At 40.4% G+C, this 20,170-nt stretch overlaps 2 protein-coding genes across 2 annotated transcripts; both read left to right on the top strand.

Moving 5' to 3' along the window:
• Positions 1–214: 214 nt before the first annotated feature.
• Positions 215–1,180, top strand: LOC148587378 (uncharacterized). The gene is made up of 2 exons (XM_088512575.1): positions 215–694; positions 773–1,180. The coding sequence occupies exons 1-2, from the start codon at positions 215–217 to the stop codon at positions 1,178–1,180; spliced, it is 888 nt and encodes a 295-aa protein (XP_088368701.1).
• Positions 1,181–2,676: 1,496 nt separating this feature from the next.
• Positions 2,677–5,145, top strand: LOC132174218 (uncharacterized). Its single transcript, XM_088512574.1, has 3 exons — positions 2,677–2,813; positions 3,195–4,452; positions 4,582–5,145. The coding sequence occupies exons 1-3, from the start codon at positions 2,677–2,679 to the stop codon at positions 5,143–5,145; spliced, it is 1,959 nt and encodes a 652-aa protein (XP_088368700.1).
• Positions 5,146–20,170: the final 15,025 nt, after the last annotated feature.

Raw genomic sequence — 20,170 nt, 5'->3', positions numbered from 1 at the left:
CTGCCAATGCTCCATGAAGTGTCTTAAGCCCCAGAATTAATGGAATAAGTTGTAAATATGACCTTAAAGCCACATTTTTCCATTAACAACCTGCAAATCACTAAAACACCAAAACTAACCAAAACATCAGAATATAATAAAGTTAAAGGCTTAGCAAATGCAAATTAAGGGGTCCAAATATGCAATATTTGACACTCATCAAATGGCTCGTTAAATGGCTGATGACGGAGATCAATCCAATGCAGGGGAACTCATGGAAATCACAAATCTTCCCTTCACCCCTCGGGTCATGAATTTTCCTCTCCCTGACAAATTCAAAATGCCCCGAGTTAATCTCTATGATGGCACCGGGGATCCAACGAACCACATGGAAAGTCTTCGTGCTCACTTCATTCTTCATGGGACCCCAGATGCAATTTTATGTAGGGCTTTTCCCCTAACTTTAGCTGCAGTGGCTAAAGATTGGTTTGTCAAACTTCCAGCCAATTCAATAGATGATTTCAAGACTCTTGGGCCCCTCTTCTTAAGTCAATTTTTGGCTACCCGAAAAAGGAAGAAGAATCCAGCTTATTTGCTGTCCCTTGTTCAGGGAAAGGAGGAGTCGTTAAAAGAATGCATGCTCAGATTCAACCAAGAGAAGTTGATGATTGAAAATTTGAATGAGCAGACAGTACTTGATGCTTTGATGCACGGGGTAAGGGCTGAAGGGCCATTGATGGTCGAACTGTCGAAAAGTACTAAGTTAGTGACTCTTAGTCAGTTCATGTAAAAGGCTGATGAGTACATTAATCAAGAAGAAACCGTCAAGGCTCTCATGAAGAACCAAAGGGAAGAAATCGAAGCCAAGAGTAGTATGGGGAAGGTAGCACCGGCTAGTGTTGGAAAGAAGGAAGAGAAGAATTTGAAGAAGTCGGAGAAGGTGGTCCCATCATACCCAAGGATGGACCCTCGAGAATTGCAGAGCACGAAGTTCACTCTACTGAATACTAGCATGACTGAGGTATTCATGGAGATAAGGAGGGATCCTGCCTTCAAATGGCCAAACAAGTTGAAAGGTGACCCTAAGAGATGTGATCCTCAGAAATACTGCGAGTATCATCGTGACCATGGCCATTTAACCGAGGAGTGCATAACCTTGAGGCAGGAGATTGAGAATCACATCAGGAATAGGAATTGGTGAAATTCCTAGCAGGTGAGAGGAATCTACGAAGGAATGAAGAGCCTCAGTTACTAGAAGGAAACCGAGAAGCTCCCAGAAACCGAGAAGTAAGACCGAGAGAAGATCGGTATGTTGAACCGATGCACGATCAGCAGGCAGTACTGAGACAAGACCGGGAATTCCATCAGCCTTGCCATCAGGATGTAGTAAGGGAGATCCACACCATTTTCAGAGGACTGGCTGGTGGAGGAATTTCTAGTTCATCTAGAAAAGCTTACGCGAGGAGAACAAAGGCTGATGACGAAGTGTTATCGATAGGAAGACCTTCAAAAGTAGCAAAGAAGGAGGCGATGGCCATATCCTTCTCTGAAGAGGACGAAAGGGGGGTAATATTCCCCCATGATGATGCGTTACTAGTTACGCTAACAGTTTCCAACCATAAAATCCACCGAGTCTTGGTGGACAATGGTAGTTAGCCGACATTTTATATTGGCCGGTCTTCAAACAGATGAGAGTCGACCGAGACAGGATCCAACCGTTTGATTCACCATTGGTAGGGTTTGCTGGAGAACAAGTCCAGCCAATGGGACTCATCTCCCTCCCGGTTACAGTGGGGACAACTCCTAGGCAGTCCACAACTATGGTGGATTTCTTGGTGATCGATCGACCATCTGTGTACAATGCAATCATTGGTCGACCGTCCCTTAATAAGTTGAAGGCTGTAACCTCCACTTACCATTTGATGATGAAGTTTCCAACCGAGGAAGGGGTGGGAGAGGTAAGAGGAGATCATGTTACGACAAGGAAATGTTACAATATTTTCCTAAAGAAATCAGACCCTGCTCCTTTGACGATCGGCGTGGTGGGTAGCCGAAGCAAAGATCCTCTAAAAGGCGAGCCTGCCAAGCCCTTAGAAGACTTGAAGCTGAGAGAGGGAAAGGTGGTAAAAGTAGGAACACAACTCGCCTCGAAACTCCGAGACGCTCTTGAAACTTTTCTTGAAGGAAATATGGAGGTGTTTGCATAGACTCACGAAGATATGCCGGGGGATCAGTCTTGATGATATTCTCCACCAACTCAATTTGGACCTAAGCATAAGGCTAGTGAGGCAGAAGCGAAGGAAGTTTGCTCCTGAATGGAATATGGCTATCGCCGAGGAAGTAGAGAAATTGCTTAAGGCTCGATTCATAGAGGAGGTATATTATCCCGACTGGTTGGCTAATGTGGTGCTTGTCAAAAAATTCAACGGGAAGTGGAGAATGTGTGTGGACAGCTTTCCTCTGCCACGCATTGATGCATTGGTAGACTCAACAGCTAGATATGGCCTATTAAGCTTTATGGACGCTTTTTTCGGCTATAACCAGATCTATATGCATCCAGAAGACAGAGAGAAGACCGCGTTTATCACTGACCGAGGCCTGTATTGTTACAAGGTTATGCCTTTCGGTCTAAAGAACGTGGGAGCAACGTATCAGAGGCTGGTTAATAAGATGTTCTGAGACCAGATCGGGCGTAATATGGAAGTATATGTCGAGGACATGTTGGTTAAAAGTGTTTTACCAGAAGATCATGTAAAAGACCTGCAGGTGACATTTAGAACTTTGAAGAAATATGGGATGAAGTCCCGCGAAGTGTGCATTTGGAGTGGCCTCGGGTAAGTTTCTCGGTTATATGGTGTCAAACCGAGGAATAGAAGCTAATCCCGAGAAGATCCAAGCAGTTTTGGATATGCAATCACCTAAAAATACAAAGTAACTTCCGCAATTGATGGGTAGAATTGCGGCATTAAACCGGTTCATCTCTCGGTCGACTGACAAATGCCTACCATTCTTCAAAATCCTAAGGAAGGAATTTGAGTGGTCTATAGAATGTGAAGAAGCTTTTGAACAGTTAAAAAAGTACCTGACGAACACACCCTTGCTAAGCAGAACTGTTACCGGGGAAGCGTTATATCTATACTTAGCTATCTCCCCAACAGCTATAAGTGCTGCCCTCAGATGGAGAAGTTAATGTTTGCATTGACTATTGCTTCCAGGAAGCTACGCCCATATTTCCAAGCTCACACGATAAGAGTCTTGACCGAGTATCCATTAAAGAAAGTGCTCAGAAAGTTAGATTTGTCTAGCAGATTAGCCAACTGGGCGATCGAACTCGGAGAATTTGACATTAAGTTCCTCCCAAGGAATGCTATCAAAGGGCAGGTACTGGCTGATTTCTTAGCAGAATTCACCAACCTACCTGTTACCATGGAATGGCAGAAAGACGAAACATGGGTGGTCTACGTAGATGGGTCATCAACAAGGAAGAATGGTGGAGCCAGTGTGGTATTAATCACCCCGGATGGAGAAGAGTTATGCTGTTCCTTGAGGCTAGAATTCAAGACCACCAATAATGAAGCCGAGTATGAAGCAGTTTTGGCAGGACTTGGTTTAGCACATGAAATGGGAGCTGATTTCGTTGAACTACGAAGCGATTCACAAGTAATCGTCGGACACATCCAGGGAGAGTTTGAAGCCAGAGGAGATAAAATGAAGCAATACTTATTAAAAGTACAAGAATTGCAGAATGCATTCAAGAAATTTTGCATTGTTAAGATACCAAGAGAAGAGAATGAAAGAGCTGACAGGCTGGCCCGGATGGTGTCGGCACCAGCTAATGAGAATGAGCAGCCCAAGGAGCCAATCCAGACTTTAACAAGACCTGCCGTTCCTGAGACAGTCCCGGTCTCAGTTACCGAGACCATACCAAAATGGCAGAGGAGCATAAGGGAATACTTGGAACAGGGAACTCTCTCATCAGATAAGAAGTTAGCAACGCAAGTCAAAACTAAGGCTCCTAGGTTTACCATAATTAATGGAGTTCTGTACAAACGAGGCTTCATGCTACCACTCCTCAAGTGCATCTCCAAGGAAGAGGGAGATTATGTCCTCTGCGAGATCCATGAAGGTATCTGCGGCAGTTACTCAGAAGCAAGAGTATTGGCACATAAAGCAGTTAGAGCCGGTTTCTACTGGACAAATATGAGTCGGGATTTGGTACAAACAGTCATAAATTGTGATAAATGCCAATCCTTCGCCAACATTGCAAAACAACCCCCAGAAGATCTGAGTTCAATCTCTTCGCCATGGCCTTTCTCACAATGGGGGGTGGATATAGTAGGACCACTACCTCGTGGAAAGGGGGGTGTTCGGTTTGCGGTTGTAGCAGTGGATTATTTCACCAAATGGGCAGAAGTAGAGGCCCTAGTGAATATTACAGCCAAAAGCATTGAACGGTTCATGTGGAAAAATGTTGTATGTTGCTATGGTATTCCACATGCGTTTATAACTGATAATGGGAAGCAATTTGACTGCGAGTCATTCCTCGATTGGTATGCAAAACTTCATGTAAGAAACTATTACTCCTGCCCATCTCATCCCTAGGCAAATGGGCAAGTAGAAGCCACCAACAAGACAATTTTGAAGATTCTGAAGAAGAAACTTGGAGATCGGAAGGGAGATTGGGTAGATGATCTTTCAGAAGTTTTGTGCGCATATCGAACAACTAGAAGAATACCCACTGAGGAGACTCCATACGCCTTGGCTTTCAGGACTGCGGCGGTCATCCCAGCCGAGATAGGCTCAAGAAGTTATCGAGTCAAGTCCTTTCATTCCGAGACTAATGATGAAGGGCTCAAACTACACTTGGACCTGTTACAAGAGAAGCGGGACCAGGCCCAAGTAACCATGTCGGCATACCAGGAGAAAATGGCTCTGTATTTAAATAAAGGAGTCAAGCATAGAAGCTTCAAGATCGGGGACTTGGTTTTACGCAAGACCACCATTGCTACCAAAGACCCTGCGGAAGGAAAATTAGCTTCAAAATGGGAAGGACCCTACAAAGTGATTGAGTGTAGAAGGGCAGAAGCTTACTACCTTGAGAGCATGGAAGGAAAAGCACTCCCCAGGCCGTGGAATGCCGAGCACCTCAAAAAGTACTTTATCTAGCTTATTTCAGTAAGGTGATTCTTATTTAATTTTCATTTGATTCTTATTTTCCCTGTAATTTTCATTACATTTTAAATAAAAGAATCTCCTGAAGTTTCAATCACCTTTTAAACATTTCAGAGCAAAGTAAATTAAAACTACCCTCAGGGTAAATGACTGAAAGATCATCAAAAAGATTTATAACTTTCCCGAGACAAAACCTGTAAAGGACGTAAAACCTTCAAACAAGGTGTGTCTAAAGAAGGTTAGAACTAGCAACCTGTAAAGGACGTAAAACCTTCAAACAAGGTGTGTCCAAACAAGGTTAAAACTAGCAACCTGTAAAGGACATAAAACCTTCAAACAAGGTGTGTCCAAAGAAGGTTAAACTAATGACTTGTAAAGAACGTAAAACCTTAGAAAAAAAGTGTGTTCAAAGAAAGTCAAATGAGTAGCCTGTCAAGAGCAGAAATCCTTTAAAAAAAAAAAAAAGGTGTGCTCGAAAAAGGTTAAACAAACTTCAGAAAAAGTAATCTATCAAGAGCATGTTCAAAAAGCATTGCTAATTCATTTTGAGAAATAAATATAAAACACTTCATTAAAGTCTCAAGTTTGTCAGTTACAAACTACTTTATTACAAAAAAAAAAAAAAAAGGAAGTTTAGCCTTCTTTGGGGTCTTCAAAAGGAGCTTTAGAAGCAGATGGGGTCTCGGCACCATGACCAGAAGCAGTCCTTTCATCACCCAAGGACTCCTCAGAACCCGAAAATAGCTGATGAGCAAATCTGTCGATCCCCTTAGCATCGGGCATCAAATCCGACCCGAGATTGATAAGCTGTTTCAAAGCCTTATCAGAAAGAAGAATGATCTCAGGCTTGACCGTATCAAGGTCAATGATGCGAGCAGGATCCTTGGCCCAAGACCGAAAGGTCTCAAAACCAAGAATGATCCCATCGGCCCAGGCACTATCCCGAGTCCACGAAGCATACGACAATTGCAACAAGTAGTTGGAGGATCGGAAGAATTTAAGTCACTCCTCAGCAACTGCCTGACCTTTGATAACTTCTTCAATTTTAGTATTTTGGCCTGCAACCTCCGCCTGAGAAGCCTTTAATTGCTCCAAGACCTCAGTGTGCTTCTCCTCAAGTTGATGCAGGTCCTCCTTCACAATGGAATGATCCTCTTGAAGCTTTGAGTGATCAGTACGAAGGGTCTGCAACTCAGAAGATAGAGCTGAGACCTTGGACTAGGCTTGCTCAAACTCAGCTTGAGTCGCCGACTGCTGCTGGCCGAGAAGCAACAGTTCTTTGTCTTGCTGAGCTAGCGTATCCTTCAGTTTAGCATTTTCAGCCTTAGAAGCTGCGAGCCTGCTTCGAAGGCTCTCGGATTCTGAGGTAGACTCCTGGAGAAACTTCCTCAAGTAGCAGTATGAGACTACTGACTTCATAACTCCCTACAGTAGATAAAGTTAATCAAGCGGAATATGACTAAAGCAAAAAGAAAGCTTTATGAAGAGTGATACTTACACACAACTGATTGAATAACATTGACTCTGCCATACCCCTGGCAGAGATGTCTCGTTCGCCCGTCAAGCTCTCCTGGGGAACCAGCTCTATTAAAGCTTGAAATTGTTTCCCCAGCAATTCTCCACCAAACCAAGATAGGGGCTCTCCCACAGTCCATTCTACATTCCGAGGCTTCACCAGGGAGTAGCCTAAGGCTTCGAAGTAGGCACCATCCTCGGCCTCAGGAGCCGGTGTCGGAGCCCGAGACGAAGCCTCGAGCACAGAAGTTGAAACCCGAGGTTGCTCCTCGGCTATCGGGACATCACCCGAGGCCTCACTTCTTTTATATCAACATGCGGCCTATTCTCTTCCAGCTCCATCCCCACCGAGCTATCCGAAAATGGGTCAACCAAAAGGTGTTGAATGTTGGGACCAAAATGGACCGGTAACACCAACCCCACGGGGATAGTAGTAGTAGCAGCAGCTCCCAGAGGTTCTAAGGGGGTTACTGCCAAAGGAATGGCAGCAATTGGATGATTGGCAAGAATGTTCTCGTAGGCCGATACAAGGGCCACATCAGGCTCTGGGTTAGCCCTCCTTCGAGCAGCCAAGAGATCGGCAAAAAGGGATTTCCCCTTTTCGGTCTCGGCAGCAGGGCCCTTGCCCTTCACTAGCCTCTTCTTTTTCATTGGAGGAGCCTCACGCTCCTTGGCTCGTCAACCAAGTGCAGGGCTTTCCTTACCCTAGACTCGTCTACCTTCTTTTTGCCTTTGTCAAGTACAGGCTTCCGAGGGGTAGCGCTTCGGGTGTTAGCTGCCGGAGGGCCCAAATAAACAGTGGGACGAGATGGTCTCTTCCGAGACCCACCGACGTCCTCTTTGTTGGTATATAAACAGAGGTTCAGTGCATAAGTTGTAACTAGTTGCTTGAAGGTCATGATAGACTCATGCCTCTGAACCTAGGCCAGAACCGTGTTAACTCGGACCATCTCATCCTCCGACAAACACAAACTCTTGTGAAGGCCCAAATGGGGCGTAGTCATCTCTCGAGGCACTCGAGGCCCCTCTGCCTTCTCTCCAGGAGCAAATTCCCATTGCCCTTGAGCAAAGAAATATTTGTTTTTCCAATTATGATTACTGGTGAAGGTTTTATCCATAAAGAAGATTTTTGCCCGTCTTGATTGGAAGCTATAAAGCCTATCACTATTGGGATTCGGTACACCCAGAGAAACTCTGAAACCGTCAAGTCCTTTCCGTCTCCAAGGGCCATGGGCCAAACAACCACACAGGCAAAAAAATCCTCTCGCCATTAGGAACCAACTGGTGGGGAGCCAGATTCAAGCGACTGAGAAGCTCACGAACAATCTTGGGGAAAGGGAGCTTGAGGCCTACCCGAAACATTTCTTCATAAAGGCAGACCTCGTGGCTCCGAGCATCCACTATGGCATCCTTCTTCTCGTCGTCAAAACAAAGTTTCACCGATTTTGGGATGTAACAGTCCAATCTAATTCAGCGCTCATCAGCCGAGGTCAAATCGGGCTTCCATAAGGCTAGATAAGTTTTACCCAAACCACCATCAGACCCTAATCCTTCTTCTTGAGCCATAGCCAGAACAGAACAGAGGAGAGAAAGCAGTTTAGAAAGGAACAAGTGGTGCAGAGACTTGGTGCGAATAAGAATGAAACCCTAAAAAGAAGAGGTTTTATAAAGCAAGGATAAAAGCGTAAATATCAAAGCTTTCCCTGGCAAAAAAAGAGCCTTTGTGAATTCCACATGACAACTGACAGCCGGCAAATGAAAAGGCGCCCAACCCAGCACTGACACGTGGGGCTGCCGATACGCCCTTGGTCAGGTCAACCGTCTCGGCAAAGGTTGGTTTCAAATTTCCCGCCTCCAAGGTATCGAATTTTTTCTCAAAGTATAGTTTCGGAACGCTGATCCATTTATGAGCAAAAATTTCCATAATCTTTCAAATCAGGAAATTGGGAGGTAACTGTTGGGTCGTGGATCCGCTATTAAAACCCAACGGGCCCCAAACCCGATCTAAGCTAAACGGAATACTCGACAAGGCCTCGGACAAGCTGTCCCCAAGAAGGCTTTGTAAACCGAGGCGGTCTCGGAAGAGACTCCAAGACTACCCCTCAGTAAGTATCAGATGCCAGATCCGAGACACCACTCCGAAAGCAAAAAAAGTCAAGTGCCAAAGGTGAAATTGTCATTTTACAGTTAAGGATATGCAAATATTCAAACTCATCCTAGTGAACATTATCCCACATTCAAAAAAGCTTGTTATAGCATGAAAGGTTATCCACCTGCAAACAATCTCTATACAAGCGGGATAAGCTATTATTCAAATTCAAAAGGTTGTTTAAACTTCAAATGAAAACCTTATCACATGTCCCAGGATTCCTACTCTTATCAAATAACAGCGAAACAGATATTTAGGGATAGGAATCCCGAGATGTGCAGGAAGCAAGTTCTACTCCATGCTTATAAATACAAGTCTCAATTTCAATCAAAGGTAAGCGCAATCCAGGCTCTGAAAACTTTGGTTGCTAAAACACTCTTTCCTCACTTTCTAACTTAGGCATCGGAGCTCCCCCGCCGGGACACTACCGGGAGCTCTAATCCTATTTGTTATTTTCTGTGTGTAGCCTAAAGGGTCCACGATGCTATTCGTACCACCCCAAGGCGTGCCACGTCACCATCCCGGAAAACTGTGTATCAACAATATATATATATATATATAAAAGAAAATCGTGAGTTGCGGCATTCATACCGTGCCAAATATTTCCAAAAGGAACGAGATCGTATCAAGGTCCAATATATATATATTGAAATTGAAGGAAATGGATATTGGGTGACAAAAATTTAATAACTTGATGATTTTTTTATTTTTTATTTTTTTGAGAAAAGTCGACATATGGCCTTAAAATTATTATTTAATTGATAACGTCTTTAAACATTTTTAATTAGGAGAGTGCCCTCCATAGGCTAGCAAAAAAATTGACAATGTCATTGTAAAGTTAGCAAAAAGAAAAAAAAAATAGCCATAAAATTTTTAATAAAAAAAATATACTCCAATAAATTTGAAAATAAAAATAATAATAATAATAATAATTTTTTTTTTCTTTAAGAAAAAACCAAAAAAAAAAAAAAATTCAACAACCTAATTTTTTATTCTTAAAAAATAAATCCATTTTAGTTTTTTTTTTTTTTTGAATTTTTATTTTATTTTATTAAGTGATATTTTTGTTATTGAGGGAGACACTGATAATGGACCGAGGAGCATGTAGACTTTGTCCAAACAATTTGTTTTTTTTTTTGGAGAATGATAAGAGAAAGAAAGAGATTGAAGGAAATGGACGTTCACGACTGAATAACGAAAAACCAATGATGTGATGGAAATGGATATTGATTATTGCATATGTTTTCATTTACATGTGAAGATCATTTCCTTTCCTGAGTACGCTTATTTAGGGTGTTTTTGTTAAAGAACTTTGGTTTAATACTATAGTCAAAATTGGTTGATGTAAAAAAGAAAAGTAAGAATTTTTTTTAAAAAAAGTAAAACAGTAGGAATGTTTAATATGAAAAAATGAAAAATTTTATTTTGTAGTAATTATTTTATTTGAATAGTAATAAAAACTTTAAAGTGATTGATGTTATGTAAAAAGTAATATAATGTTAAAAAAAAAAAAAGTAAGACGAATATTATCAGATCAAAATGATTTAACAAACCTACCCTAGCTAATCTACAAAATAGTAGACCTCCCTTCAAGAGGAAAAATGACATAGTTGGTGACAAAAATTTAATAACTAGATGAAATTTTTTTGATAAAAGTTACACGTAATATCATTTGATTATAATGTTTTCTGAATTTTTAATTGGAATAATATATTTCTAAATTACTAAAAAATTAATATTGTCCTTTTAAGGCTAGTAAAAAATTAAAAATGATGTTAAATATTTTTCAATAAGATAAATATACTCCAACAAATTCGAAAAAAAAAAAAAAAGTAAAATTTTTTCAATTTCCACACCCTTGTTATTTTCTATTTTATAATTTCACTTTAAAATTTAATTTTGTTAAGGATGCTTTCGTCATTGAAAGTGACATAAATAATTTTTAATAATATGAAAAAGACATTATCTGAATTTAAAGTTTGAGAGAAGGTTATCAAAATTAAGTAATAATTTGAAGAGAATAGTTTTTGGAGAAAGAAAAAGGAAGAAAGGAATATATATATATATATATATATATATATATATATATGTAGCCAGAAGTCCCAGAACACGTTCGAAGCCAGCTACGTCAAGTTCCGAAGGCGTAACTTGAGTCGACCAATTCCTCTACCCCGCTTCTTCAGCCTTCTCCTTCTCTTTGATCTTTCCTGAAGGATACCTACTTATGTTGGATGTGTCCATTTCAAGATTGAATAACGAAAAACCAATGATGTAATGGAAATGGATGTTGATCACTGCAAATTTTTTCATTTACATGCGAAGATCATTTCCTTTCCTGAATACCTTCACCTACTCTGCAAAATAGTACACCTCCCCCTAGCTAGCTTCAACAGGAAAAAGGACATGGTGGGTGACACAAATTTAATAACTTGTTGAAAACTTTTTTGGATAATGATAAGAGGAAGAAAGCGACTGAACTCTGAAGGAAATGGACGATCAAGATGGAATAAAGAAAAATCAAACGATATGAAGGAAATGGATATTGATTACTGCAGATTTTTTCATTCTCATTACATAGTACACCTCCCTAGCTGATCAACAAGAGAAAAGGACACGGTTGGTTACAAAAATCAATTAACCTGACAAAAATTAATTAACAGGAAAGAGGAAGAAAGGGTCTGAAGGAGTGAGGCGTGAGGAATAGTCTATCTAACTTTCAAACCAGCCATTCTTTTTTAAGTTCTTTAAGTTGGTCTACAGGTGATCTCGCCTCTACTCCACATTCGGACTTTCAAGCGTCAGTTTGGAAACACAGCTCTTCCAACCCTGTAAGTAATTATTTCTTTTAGAGTTTGTGTTTGCATAATTTTGTTTGTAAGTCATATGAGTAACCTTTGTTTGTTTTAATTTTTTTCTTTTTTCTTTTTTATTATTATTATATATTTTAGAGTTTGATACAGTAATAAGTTCGATAAAAAGTATTTTTAAGAAAGAAATTAGTGCTAATGTAATAGAGAGGAAGTAAGAAGTAATTTCTACTCGAAAAATGCTAAGTTTTCTTGAGATTTGTTTTAAAAATTTAGTTCTAAAATGATGTAGCACGATCTATCACTTTAAATAAAGAACAATAGATCACATATAACATGCCACGATAATTACGAGAATTTAAAACCAAGCTTTCAGAAAAAAATATTGAAAAACTAGCATTTCTCTTTCTCTTCTGGCCTAGTTTAAGTTGAAAAAGAAAGTTAAGATATTACTCACAAAATGAAATAAAATAATTAAGATGTTGAGGGTATTTATGGCGATTAGGCATGGGTTTTGTGAGTCTATGGTCTTAAATGGTTCAATCGTTATGGATTTGTCAAGTACGTTCTATGTGCTTTTTTTTGAAAAACTCCGTCTTCATTCCTTCTATATATAGAAAAATCATCTAGAGCATAAATCTCTAAACAGAAAGAACAAATTGCTCTAAGGTAACAACATCAAAAATACAACTAGGAGTTTCCTTTATTCAAATTCGATCTCAAACATTAATACGTGCAGCCTTAGCGAGACTATGGGCGGCATAATTCGCTTTTCTCTTTACATGATAAACCATCTAGCTCCTCAGCGTACGTAAGACCACCCTAGCATCGTCAACAATCTGTCCGTATGGACTCCAGTTTGGTCCTAAATCCGTTAAGGCTTGGACCACCTACAAAGAATCCCCCTCTAAAATGATGTCTTGCATACCCAAGTCTCAACTAAATTCCACAGGAACCAAAGCTGCCATAACTTCCACAATCATCGGTTCTTGAAGAGCATTGATTCTCTTACTTTGAGCTGCCTTGACTTGGCCTTTGTGGTCCCTGGCAATGATCCCAATTCCCATGTGCTTATGGTGAGTATCAATGGCCACATCCCAATTCACCTTGTAACGCCCGAAATGAGGGTTTGCCCATTTCACAACAGCCACCTCTGCATGGTGCATGTCATGTTAGGAAATTAATCCTATTTCCCAAGACTCGTGAGATGTGAAAAATAAGAAGAACGCGGAATAACAAAGACAAGCAATCAAATCACACACGACACTAAGATTTAAGTAGTTCTGCTTAACAAACCTATATCCACTGGCAGAAACGACCAGGAAAAAATCCACTATCAAAAGATAAGTACAAAAAGTAACAAGGCGAGAAAACCACTCAAACCCAAAGCCCCAATACACCCAATTCTCACTTTTACCCAAAAGGAGAATAATAACAAAAGGGAAAAACTCTCTCTACTTTTTGGTGCTCTCACCTTTTTTCTCTCAATTGTTTTTGGCACACAAAAACACAAAAGGCTCATGCCTTTATATACTAGGCAAAGTCGGTGCTTTTTCTCCTCTTACAACTAGGTATTGGATTTCATGTAGTATTAGGAAAAGCAAACATTTCTTTCTTAAAGAAGGACAAAACCTTGGGGCCCACACAAAACTTGATGAATGCCAAGTCATGTTCTCAACAATCTCCCACTTGACTTGAATCCCATCAAGTTGTAACAAAGTGAATCTCCTCCAGATGTCTCCTCCACCTATCTTCAAGCTTGAAGACCAGCTTCAATTTCTCAATAGTCGCACATTTTGTCAACATGTCTGCTAGATTATCAGTTCCATGAATCTTCTCAAGTAACAATTGTCCACTTTCAAGAAGAGACCGAATAAAGTGATACCTCAAGTGTATGTATTTCATTCTTGAATGATACGCTGGATTTTTTGCAAGAAAAATTGCACTCTGACTGTCACTATGTAGAATGCCCTTCTCATTCTTCTTACCCAGCTCGCTCAAAAAATATTGTAGCCAAACCATCTCCTTCCTAGCTTCTGTTATGGCCACATAATCCGCCTTTGTAGTGGAAAGGGCTACAATGTTCTGCAACCTTGAGGTCCAACACACAACAGTACCTCCTAGAGTATATACAAACCCTGTAGTACTTTTCCTATTATCAACATCACCCGCTAGATCAGCATCCACATAACCCTGCAGCTTCAATTCTACACCTGTGAAGCAAAGGGACATATCTGAAGTTCCTCTCAGATATCACAAAATCCACTTGATTGCCTCCCAATGTTGCTTCCCTGGATTGCTCATGTACCTGCTCACAACTCCCACTACATGTGCAATATCTGCTCTAATACAGACCATTGCATACGTCAGACTTCCAATAGCTGAGGCATAAGGTACCTTACTCATATATGCTTTCTCTTGATCCGTCTTTGGTGATTGATCCTTGGTTAGTCTAAAGTGACTTCCCGCGAGTGTGCTCACTGACTTAGCTCCATCCATGCTAAATCTACTGAGAATCTTCTTTACATACTCTGTCTGTGAACACACATATAAGGAATTCAATAACAAAGGAAATAATCAAATTAAACACAAAAAGATAATTGTAGCAAAGGCGCCAATATTGCAACCCTAAAGAGACATGATTAGGGCTTCAATCGAGCTCTAATTAAAGTACTAATTTACATAATGAAAATAAATGGGGAAGAGAAGAAAAACCCAAAACTTTTCTTAATCTAACCTTAAATTCTTTATCACGAGCTTGTGTCTGCTTCTCCCCCCTTGATTCTGAAGAATAGAGGGTTGATTTATAGAGCTTAGGAGAAACCTAGAAGCCCTAGTAATCCAAGGAAATTTGGAGGTTTATCTCCTAGTTCAATTAGGATAAATCCAAGTATAAGATTTGTGTTTTTATATGGCAGAACGATTTTGGCATAGCAAACGTCTGCATTTGGAACATCGTATTTCACAATGATTTGTATAATTTTGAGTTAGCTTTCCAATGCCACTAGTTTCACCTCAATCCGATACTTGAGCCAAAAGTTATGGTCAAAATAATGAGACACGTGCAGAATCCAAATTTGAATCCAATTAAGTTTTTACTCCAATTAGAGAAATTTCGAATTAATCATTTTCTTGATTTAATTAAACTTAACCACATCATATAAGTCCTCTATTATGATGGGTTAGGCTTAACCAAATCTTCTAGATCTTCTCAAATTGTGCTTTAAGCCCAAAGCTTCTAGTTTTTTCCCAAATTGCCCTTTAAGCTTGTAGTTTTTCCATAAATGCTTCATTTTCTTAAAAAACCTATAAAAAAACAAAAAAATACAAAAAGGAAACAAAACATCACAAAATAACAAAACTAAGAGATTAACCTATGTAAATTAAGGGGCTAAAATATGTAGCACTTATCAGCTACCATCATGTTCACCCTTTATTCTGAGCACCCATTTGTTGTGCAAAGCCTTTTTACCTGTTGGCAACTCTGTCAGCTCCCACGTCTAGTGAGTCAATAATGAGTCCATCTCATCTTTCATGGCTAACTCCCACTTGATTGAATCTTCAACCTCCAAGGCTTCAACAAGCGTCTTTGTCTTGCCGTCATCCGTCAACAAAATATGAAACAGGGAGGGTCAAAAACGTTGTGGAGATCTAATGGTTCTAGTAGATTTACAGACATCCACTGTCAATGTACCCTGTTCAATATGTTGATCTATTGTTTGTTCAACTTCTGGACCCTCTTCAGTTTCTGAATCCTTATCAACTTCTGAATTCCTTATCTGAAATGCACCTTTAGAAATTCCATCTAGGTTGATAAATTCAGTCTTCTCAGCCTCCGACTCTATACTTATTGGTTTTGCACTTGAATTATTCTTATACACAACCATCTCATTAAAAGTAACATTCCTACTTCTAATGATCTTCCGGTTTTGATCATCCCAAAACCTATACCCGAATGCCTCATCCCTATAGCCAATGAAATAACATTTTCTAGACTTAGCATCTAACTTGTTATGAGCATAAGATTCAATGTAGAAACACAACCAAAAACTTTTAAGTGAGAAAGATTTCCCTCCTTTCCCCTTCAAAGTTCTTCAGGTAGTCTATGGCCCAAAAGAACTGATGGTTCTCTGTTTATCAAGTAAGCAGCAGTGCTTACTCTATCCGCCCAGAAAGTTTTCGGTAGTCCAACTTACAACCTCATACTTCTTGCACGCTCATTAAAGGTTCTGTTCATGCGCTCAGCCACACCATTCTACTGTGGCATTCAAGGAATAGATTTCTCTATCCTAATCCAATTCACCGCACAAAACTGTTTGAAACCCCCATCTTCGTATTCTCCCCCATTGTCTGATCTTAGGCACTTCAATTCCAGACCAGTTTCTGTCTCTACCATGACCTTCCACTTCTTAAAAATTTCAAATACATTAAATTTAAGCTTTAAGAAGTAAATTCATACATTTTTGCTTGAGTCATCAATAAATGTGATGTAATACTACGAGCCTCCAAGAGATGCCATTGGTGTGGGACCCCACAAATCCGTGTGTACCAACTCCAACTTTCTCGGCTTTGGTGCTCTGCCAACTTTAGCGAAACTCACCTTCTTTTGCTTTCCTAGGATGCAGCATTCACACAAATCAAACTCAACTGACTTCAACTATGGCAGTTTTCCCTTTGACAGAAGTACCTTCATTCATTTCTCGCTCATGTGCCCAAACCTTAGGTGCCATAATATTGAGTCAGCACCTGTATCCCTGTTGTTTGTCGCCAAATAGAGAGTACCCGTCTTATGACCACGAGCCAAAATCCTTGATCCTTTACTGACCTTCCACTTTCCACAGTGGAAATAAATAGAATGCCCTTCATCATCAAGCTGTCCCACTGAAATCAGGTTCTTTTTCAGCTCTGAGATATGCCTAACCTTTTGCAGCTTCGATACCGTGTCACTGTGGACTCTAATGTGAACATCATCTAAGCCCACAACATCTAGCGTCGTTCCGTCAGCTAAATACACCTTCCCGAAATCTCCAGCAACAGAATTTTTATGAACTTCATGGATCGGTGTGGTATGAAAAGAAACTCCTGAGTCCAAGACCCAAGAATCAAGAAGACTATCAATAGATAAAAGTATGGCATCGTGCACTTCTTCTATTACCATGACATTTGCAGCGTCGTTATCAGTCTTCTTCTCTAGCTCTCTGCAGCTCTTCTTGAAGTGGCCTATCTTGCCACAGTTCCAACACTCAGGCTATCGTCGAAACCTAGATTTGATCCTACCCGTCCTGGATTTAGATCTGCCCTTCATAGAGTTTCTCTCTTGATCTATGCCCCTTGCTTTAGGGCTGCACCAGAACCGGAGGTTTCACCAACATCCTTCCTGCAGACCTCCTCACCAAGAACCAAATCTCTGACATCTTCACAACTTAGTTTACTATTTCCTGCAGAGTTACTCACAGCCATCCTCACGACTTTCCAACTATTTGGCAAAGACGCCAAGATGATCAACGTATGAATCTCATCATCAAAATCAATTTCTACCGAGGACAATTGATTTGTGATAGTGTTGAACTCATTGAGATGTTATGCCATCAAAGCCCATTCCGCCATCTTTAGGTTGAACAATTTATTCATCAGGTGCACCTTGTTGTTAGTTGACGGTTTCTCATACATGCTTGACAAAGCTGTCATTAGACTTGTTGTGGTCTTTTCCTTTACAATGTTGTGTACGACTGATTTTGACAATGATAACCTGATAATTGCCAGGGCCTTACGATCACACAGAGCTCACTTGCTATCATACATATCGTTAGGTTGTTCTCCTAAAAGAGGTTGATGAAGATCCTTCCCATAAAGAATATCTTCAATCTGCTCCTTCCAATACGCGAAATCTATGCCATCAAATTTTTCTATCCCGATTGCTTTACCTTCTTCTTGTGCCATCGCTTCCACTTGAACCAAAAGCTCTAATACCAATTGTTAGAAAATTAATCCTATTTCCCAAGACCCATGAGATGCGAAAAATAAGAAGAACGCGGAATAACAAAGATAAGTAATCAAATCACACACGACACCAAAATTTAAGTGGTTTCGCTTAACAAGCCTACATCCTGTGGCGGAGATGACCATGAGAAAATCCATTATCAAAATATGAGTATAAGAGAGTAACAGGGCGAGAAAATCACTCAAACCCATAACCTTAATACACCTAATTCTCACTTATACCCAAAAGGAGAATAATAACAAAAGGGAAAAACTCTCTCTACTTTTTTGTGCTCTCACCTTTTTTCTCTCATTTGTTTTGGGCACACAAAAACACAAAGGGTTCATGGCTTTATATACTAGGCAAAGTCAGTGCTTTTTCTCCTCTTACAACTAGGTCTTGGATTCCATGTAGTATAAGGAAAAGCAAACCTTTCCTTCTTAGAGAAGGTTTCCACACAAAACTTGATGAATGCCAAGTCACGTTCTCAACATGTCACGATCTGTTGTCCCACCCACACATCGCAGATGATGGACACTCCCATAGAATATGTAGCACAATTTCTTATTCCCTTGTGCAAAATATGCAGAGATCCTCCTTGACTATGCCTCGCTTCAGTAAATTATCTTTTGTTGGAATGATATTGAAAGCCCTTTTTTTTTTTTTTTGATTTGGGACCTTCAATTTCCAAACCGTTTTCCACAAAGGAGTGTACCCCAAGTGGGGAGACCCTTCCCCATGTTTTAATGATTTCCTGTCTTTTCTCCAAATGATAAGCACTTCTCATAGTGAACACATGTGGTTGTGGCTCTCCATATCTGCTTGTCTGATTGTCTATAATTGCTCAATGGTAAGTTACAAATGAGTTCAACTTCATTTTCCATGAAGATCTGTAGTCTTGTTGGTAGTTTTCAAACTTTCAATGCCAGGAGATAAGGTGGTAGCAGGGACAAAATTTCGTAAAGTGTTATGTGATTGCTATAGGGGTGCAATATTACAGATCAAAGCAGTCCACTTAGGAGAAAAAGGAGCCCAATTCGAAGAAGTGGAGCTTGATATCTAGGCCCTACTCAATCACTACTCTAGCTTGTCAAGAGCCCAAAGGCCTACCGCCCTCCAATCTCCATGACCATTAAATTCCAATTTTGTGCTAGGCCATTGCCCAGTTAGCATTTGGCCCTATTAGTATCCATTTTATCAAAAAAATGAGATTGAGTGGCAAGTCTCCATCTTGTTAAATTCCAAAGAAGTAAGAGCCAACACAAGCCCATATTCTTCACCTATTTGATGAATATAAAATTGATTCTTCACCGTGATCTTGTTGATTGCCTCGCTATCCAAGCACATCCGCCAACTCCCATATTTCTTTAATACTAGTAGAGCCAGTACTGCGCATGGATTCATACTCTCTCCCTCTAATTGTTCTTCCAAGTAGCATTCTCCTTTGGGATCATTTGGTAATGTGGAAGTTCCGGGAGACTTGCTCCCGTTACTAAGTCAATCTAGTGCAGGATATCTCTCATGGGCGGCAGTCCCTCGAGCATCTCTACATCAATGATGTCTCGGAATTCTTCTAACATTGGTCACATTGTCTCGGGAACTTCTTGCAAAATGGAAATCATGGTTCCCTTGGTCAAGAATGCTACGATGTCTCGGCCCTTCTTTACTTCTTCCATGAATTTCATCCTATGGACAGGAGGACCGATTTACCCTCAAAACGGGTAGAATTCTTGAATTCTTGTGAAGGTCGAAATGTTACCTTCTAACCATCCCGAAAGATAATGTAAACGATATCTCTTCACTTGTGTTGCGAATCCAAGTCAAACGGCCAAGGTCTTCCTAAGATTAAGTGGCATCTGTCCATCTCCACCGCATTACACAAAATCGAATCCATGTAATGTTTACCAATCGAAAATGTGAAACGACATCTCTCAAATACTAGTGTCTCTGTTCCCCACTTGATCCATCCGATCTTGTATGGTGCTAGGTGCTTCTCAGTTTTTAAACCCAACTTCGAAACCATCTTCTTAGACACCACATTCTCCTCACTACCACCATCAATGATCAAGTCACATACCCTTCGATTGATCGTGCAACGAGTGCGAAATATCTCATGTCTTTGAGATAGATCCTCTTGCCTCAGGGTCAAGAGTAAGCGTTGAATTACCAAGGATTGGGAAAGTGGGATTCCCTCGTCCAATTGAAAATGTGAAACGACATCTCTCAAATACTAGTGTCTCCGTTCCCTACTTGATCCATTTGATCTTGTATGGTGCTAGGTGCTTCTCGGTTTTTGAACCCAACTTCGAAACCATCTCCATAGACACTACATTCTCCTCACTACCACAGTCAATGATCAAGTCACATACCCTTCGATTGATCTTGCAACGAGTGAGAAATATCTCATGTCTTTGAGATAGATCCTCTTGCCTCGAGGTCAATAGTAAGCGTTGAATTACTAAGGATTGGGAAAGTGGGATTACCTCGTCAGTGTTAACCAACTCTTCCTCATAATCAGGCATATCATCCTCAGTTGCTCCAACCTCTCCATTCTCAGCTCCTTCTAGC

The sequence above is a fragment of the Corylus avellana genome, chromosome 2, assembly GCF_965113065.1.
Source record: "Corylus avellana chromosome 2, dhCorAvel1.hap1.2, whole genome shotgun sequence".
NCBI lineage: Eukaryota > Viridiplantae > Streptophyta > Magnoliopsida > Fagales > Betulaceae > Corylus > Corylus avellana.
This window is presented reverse-complemented; position numbering and strand designations above follow the sequence as displayed.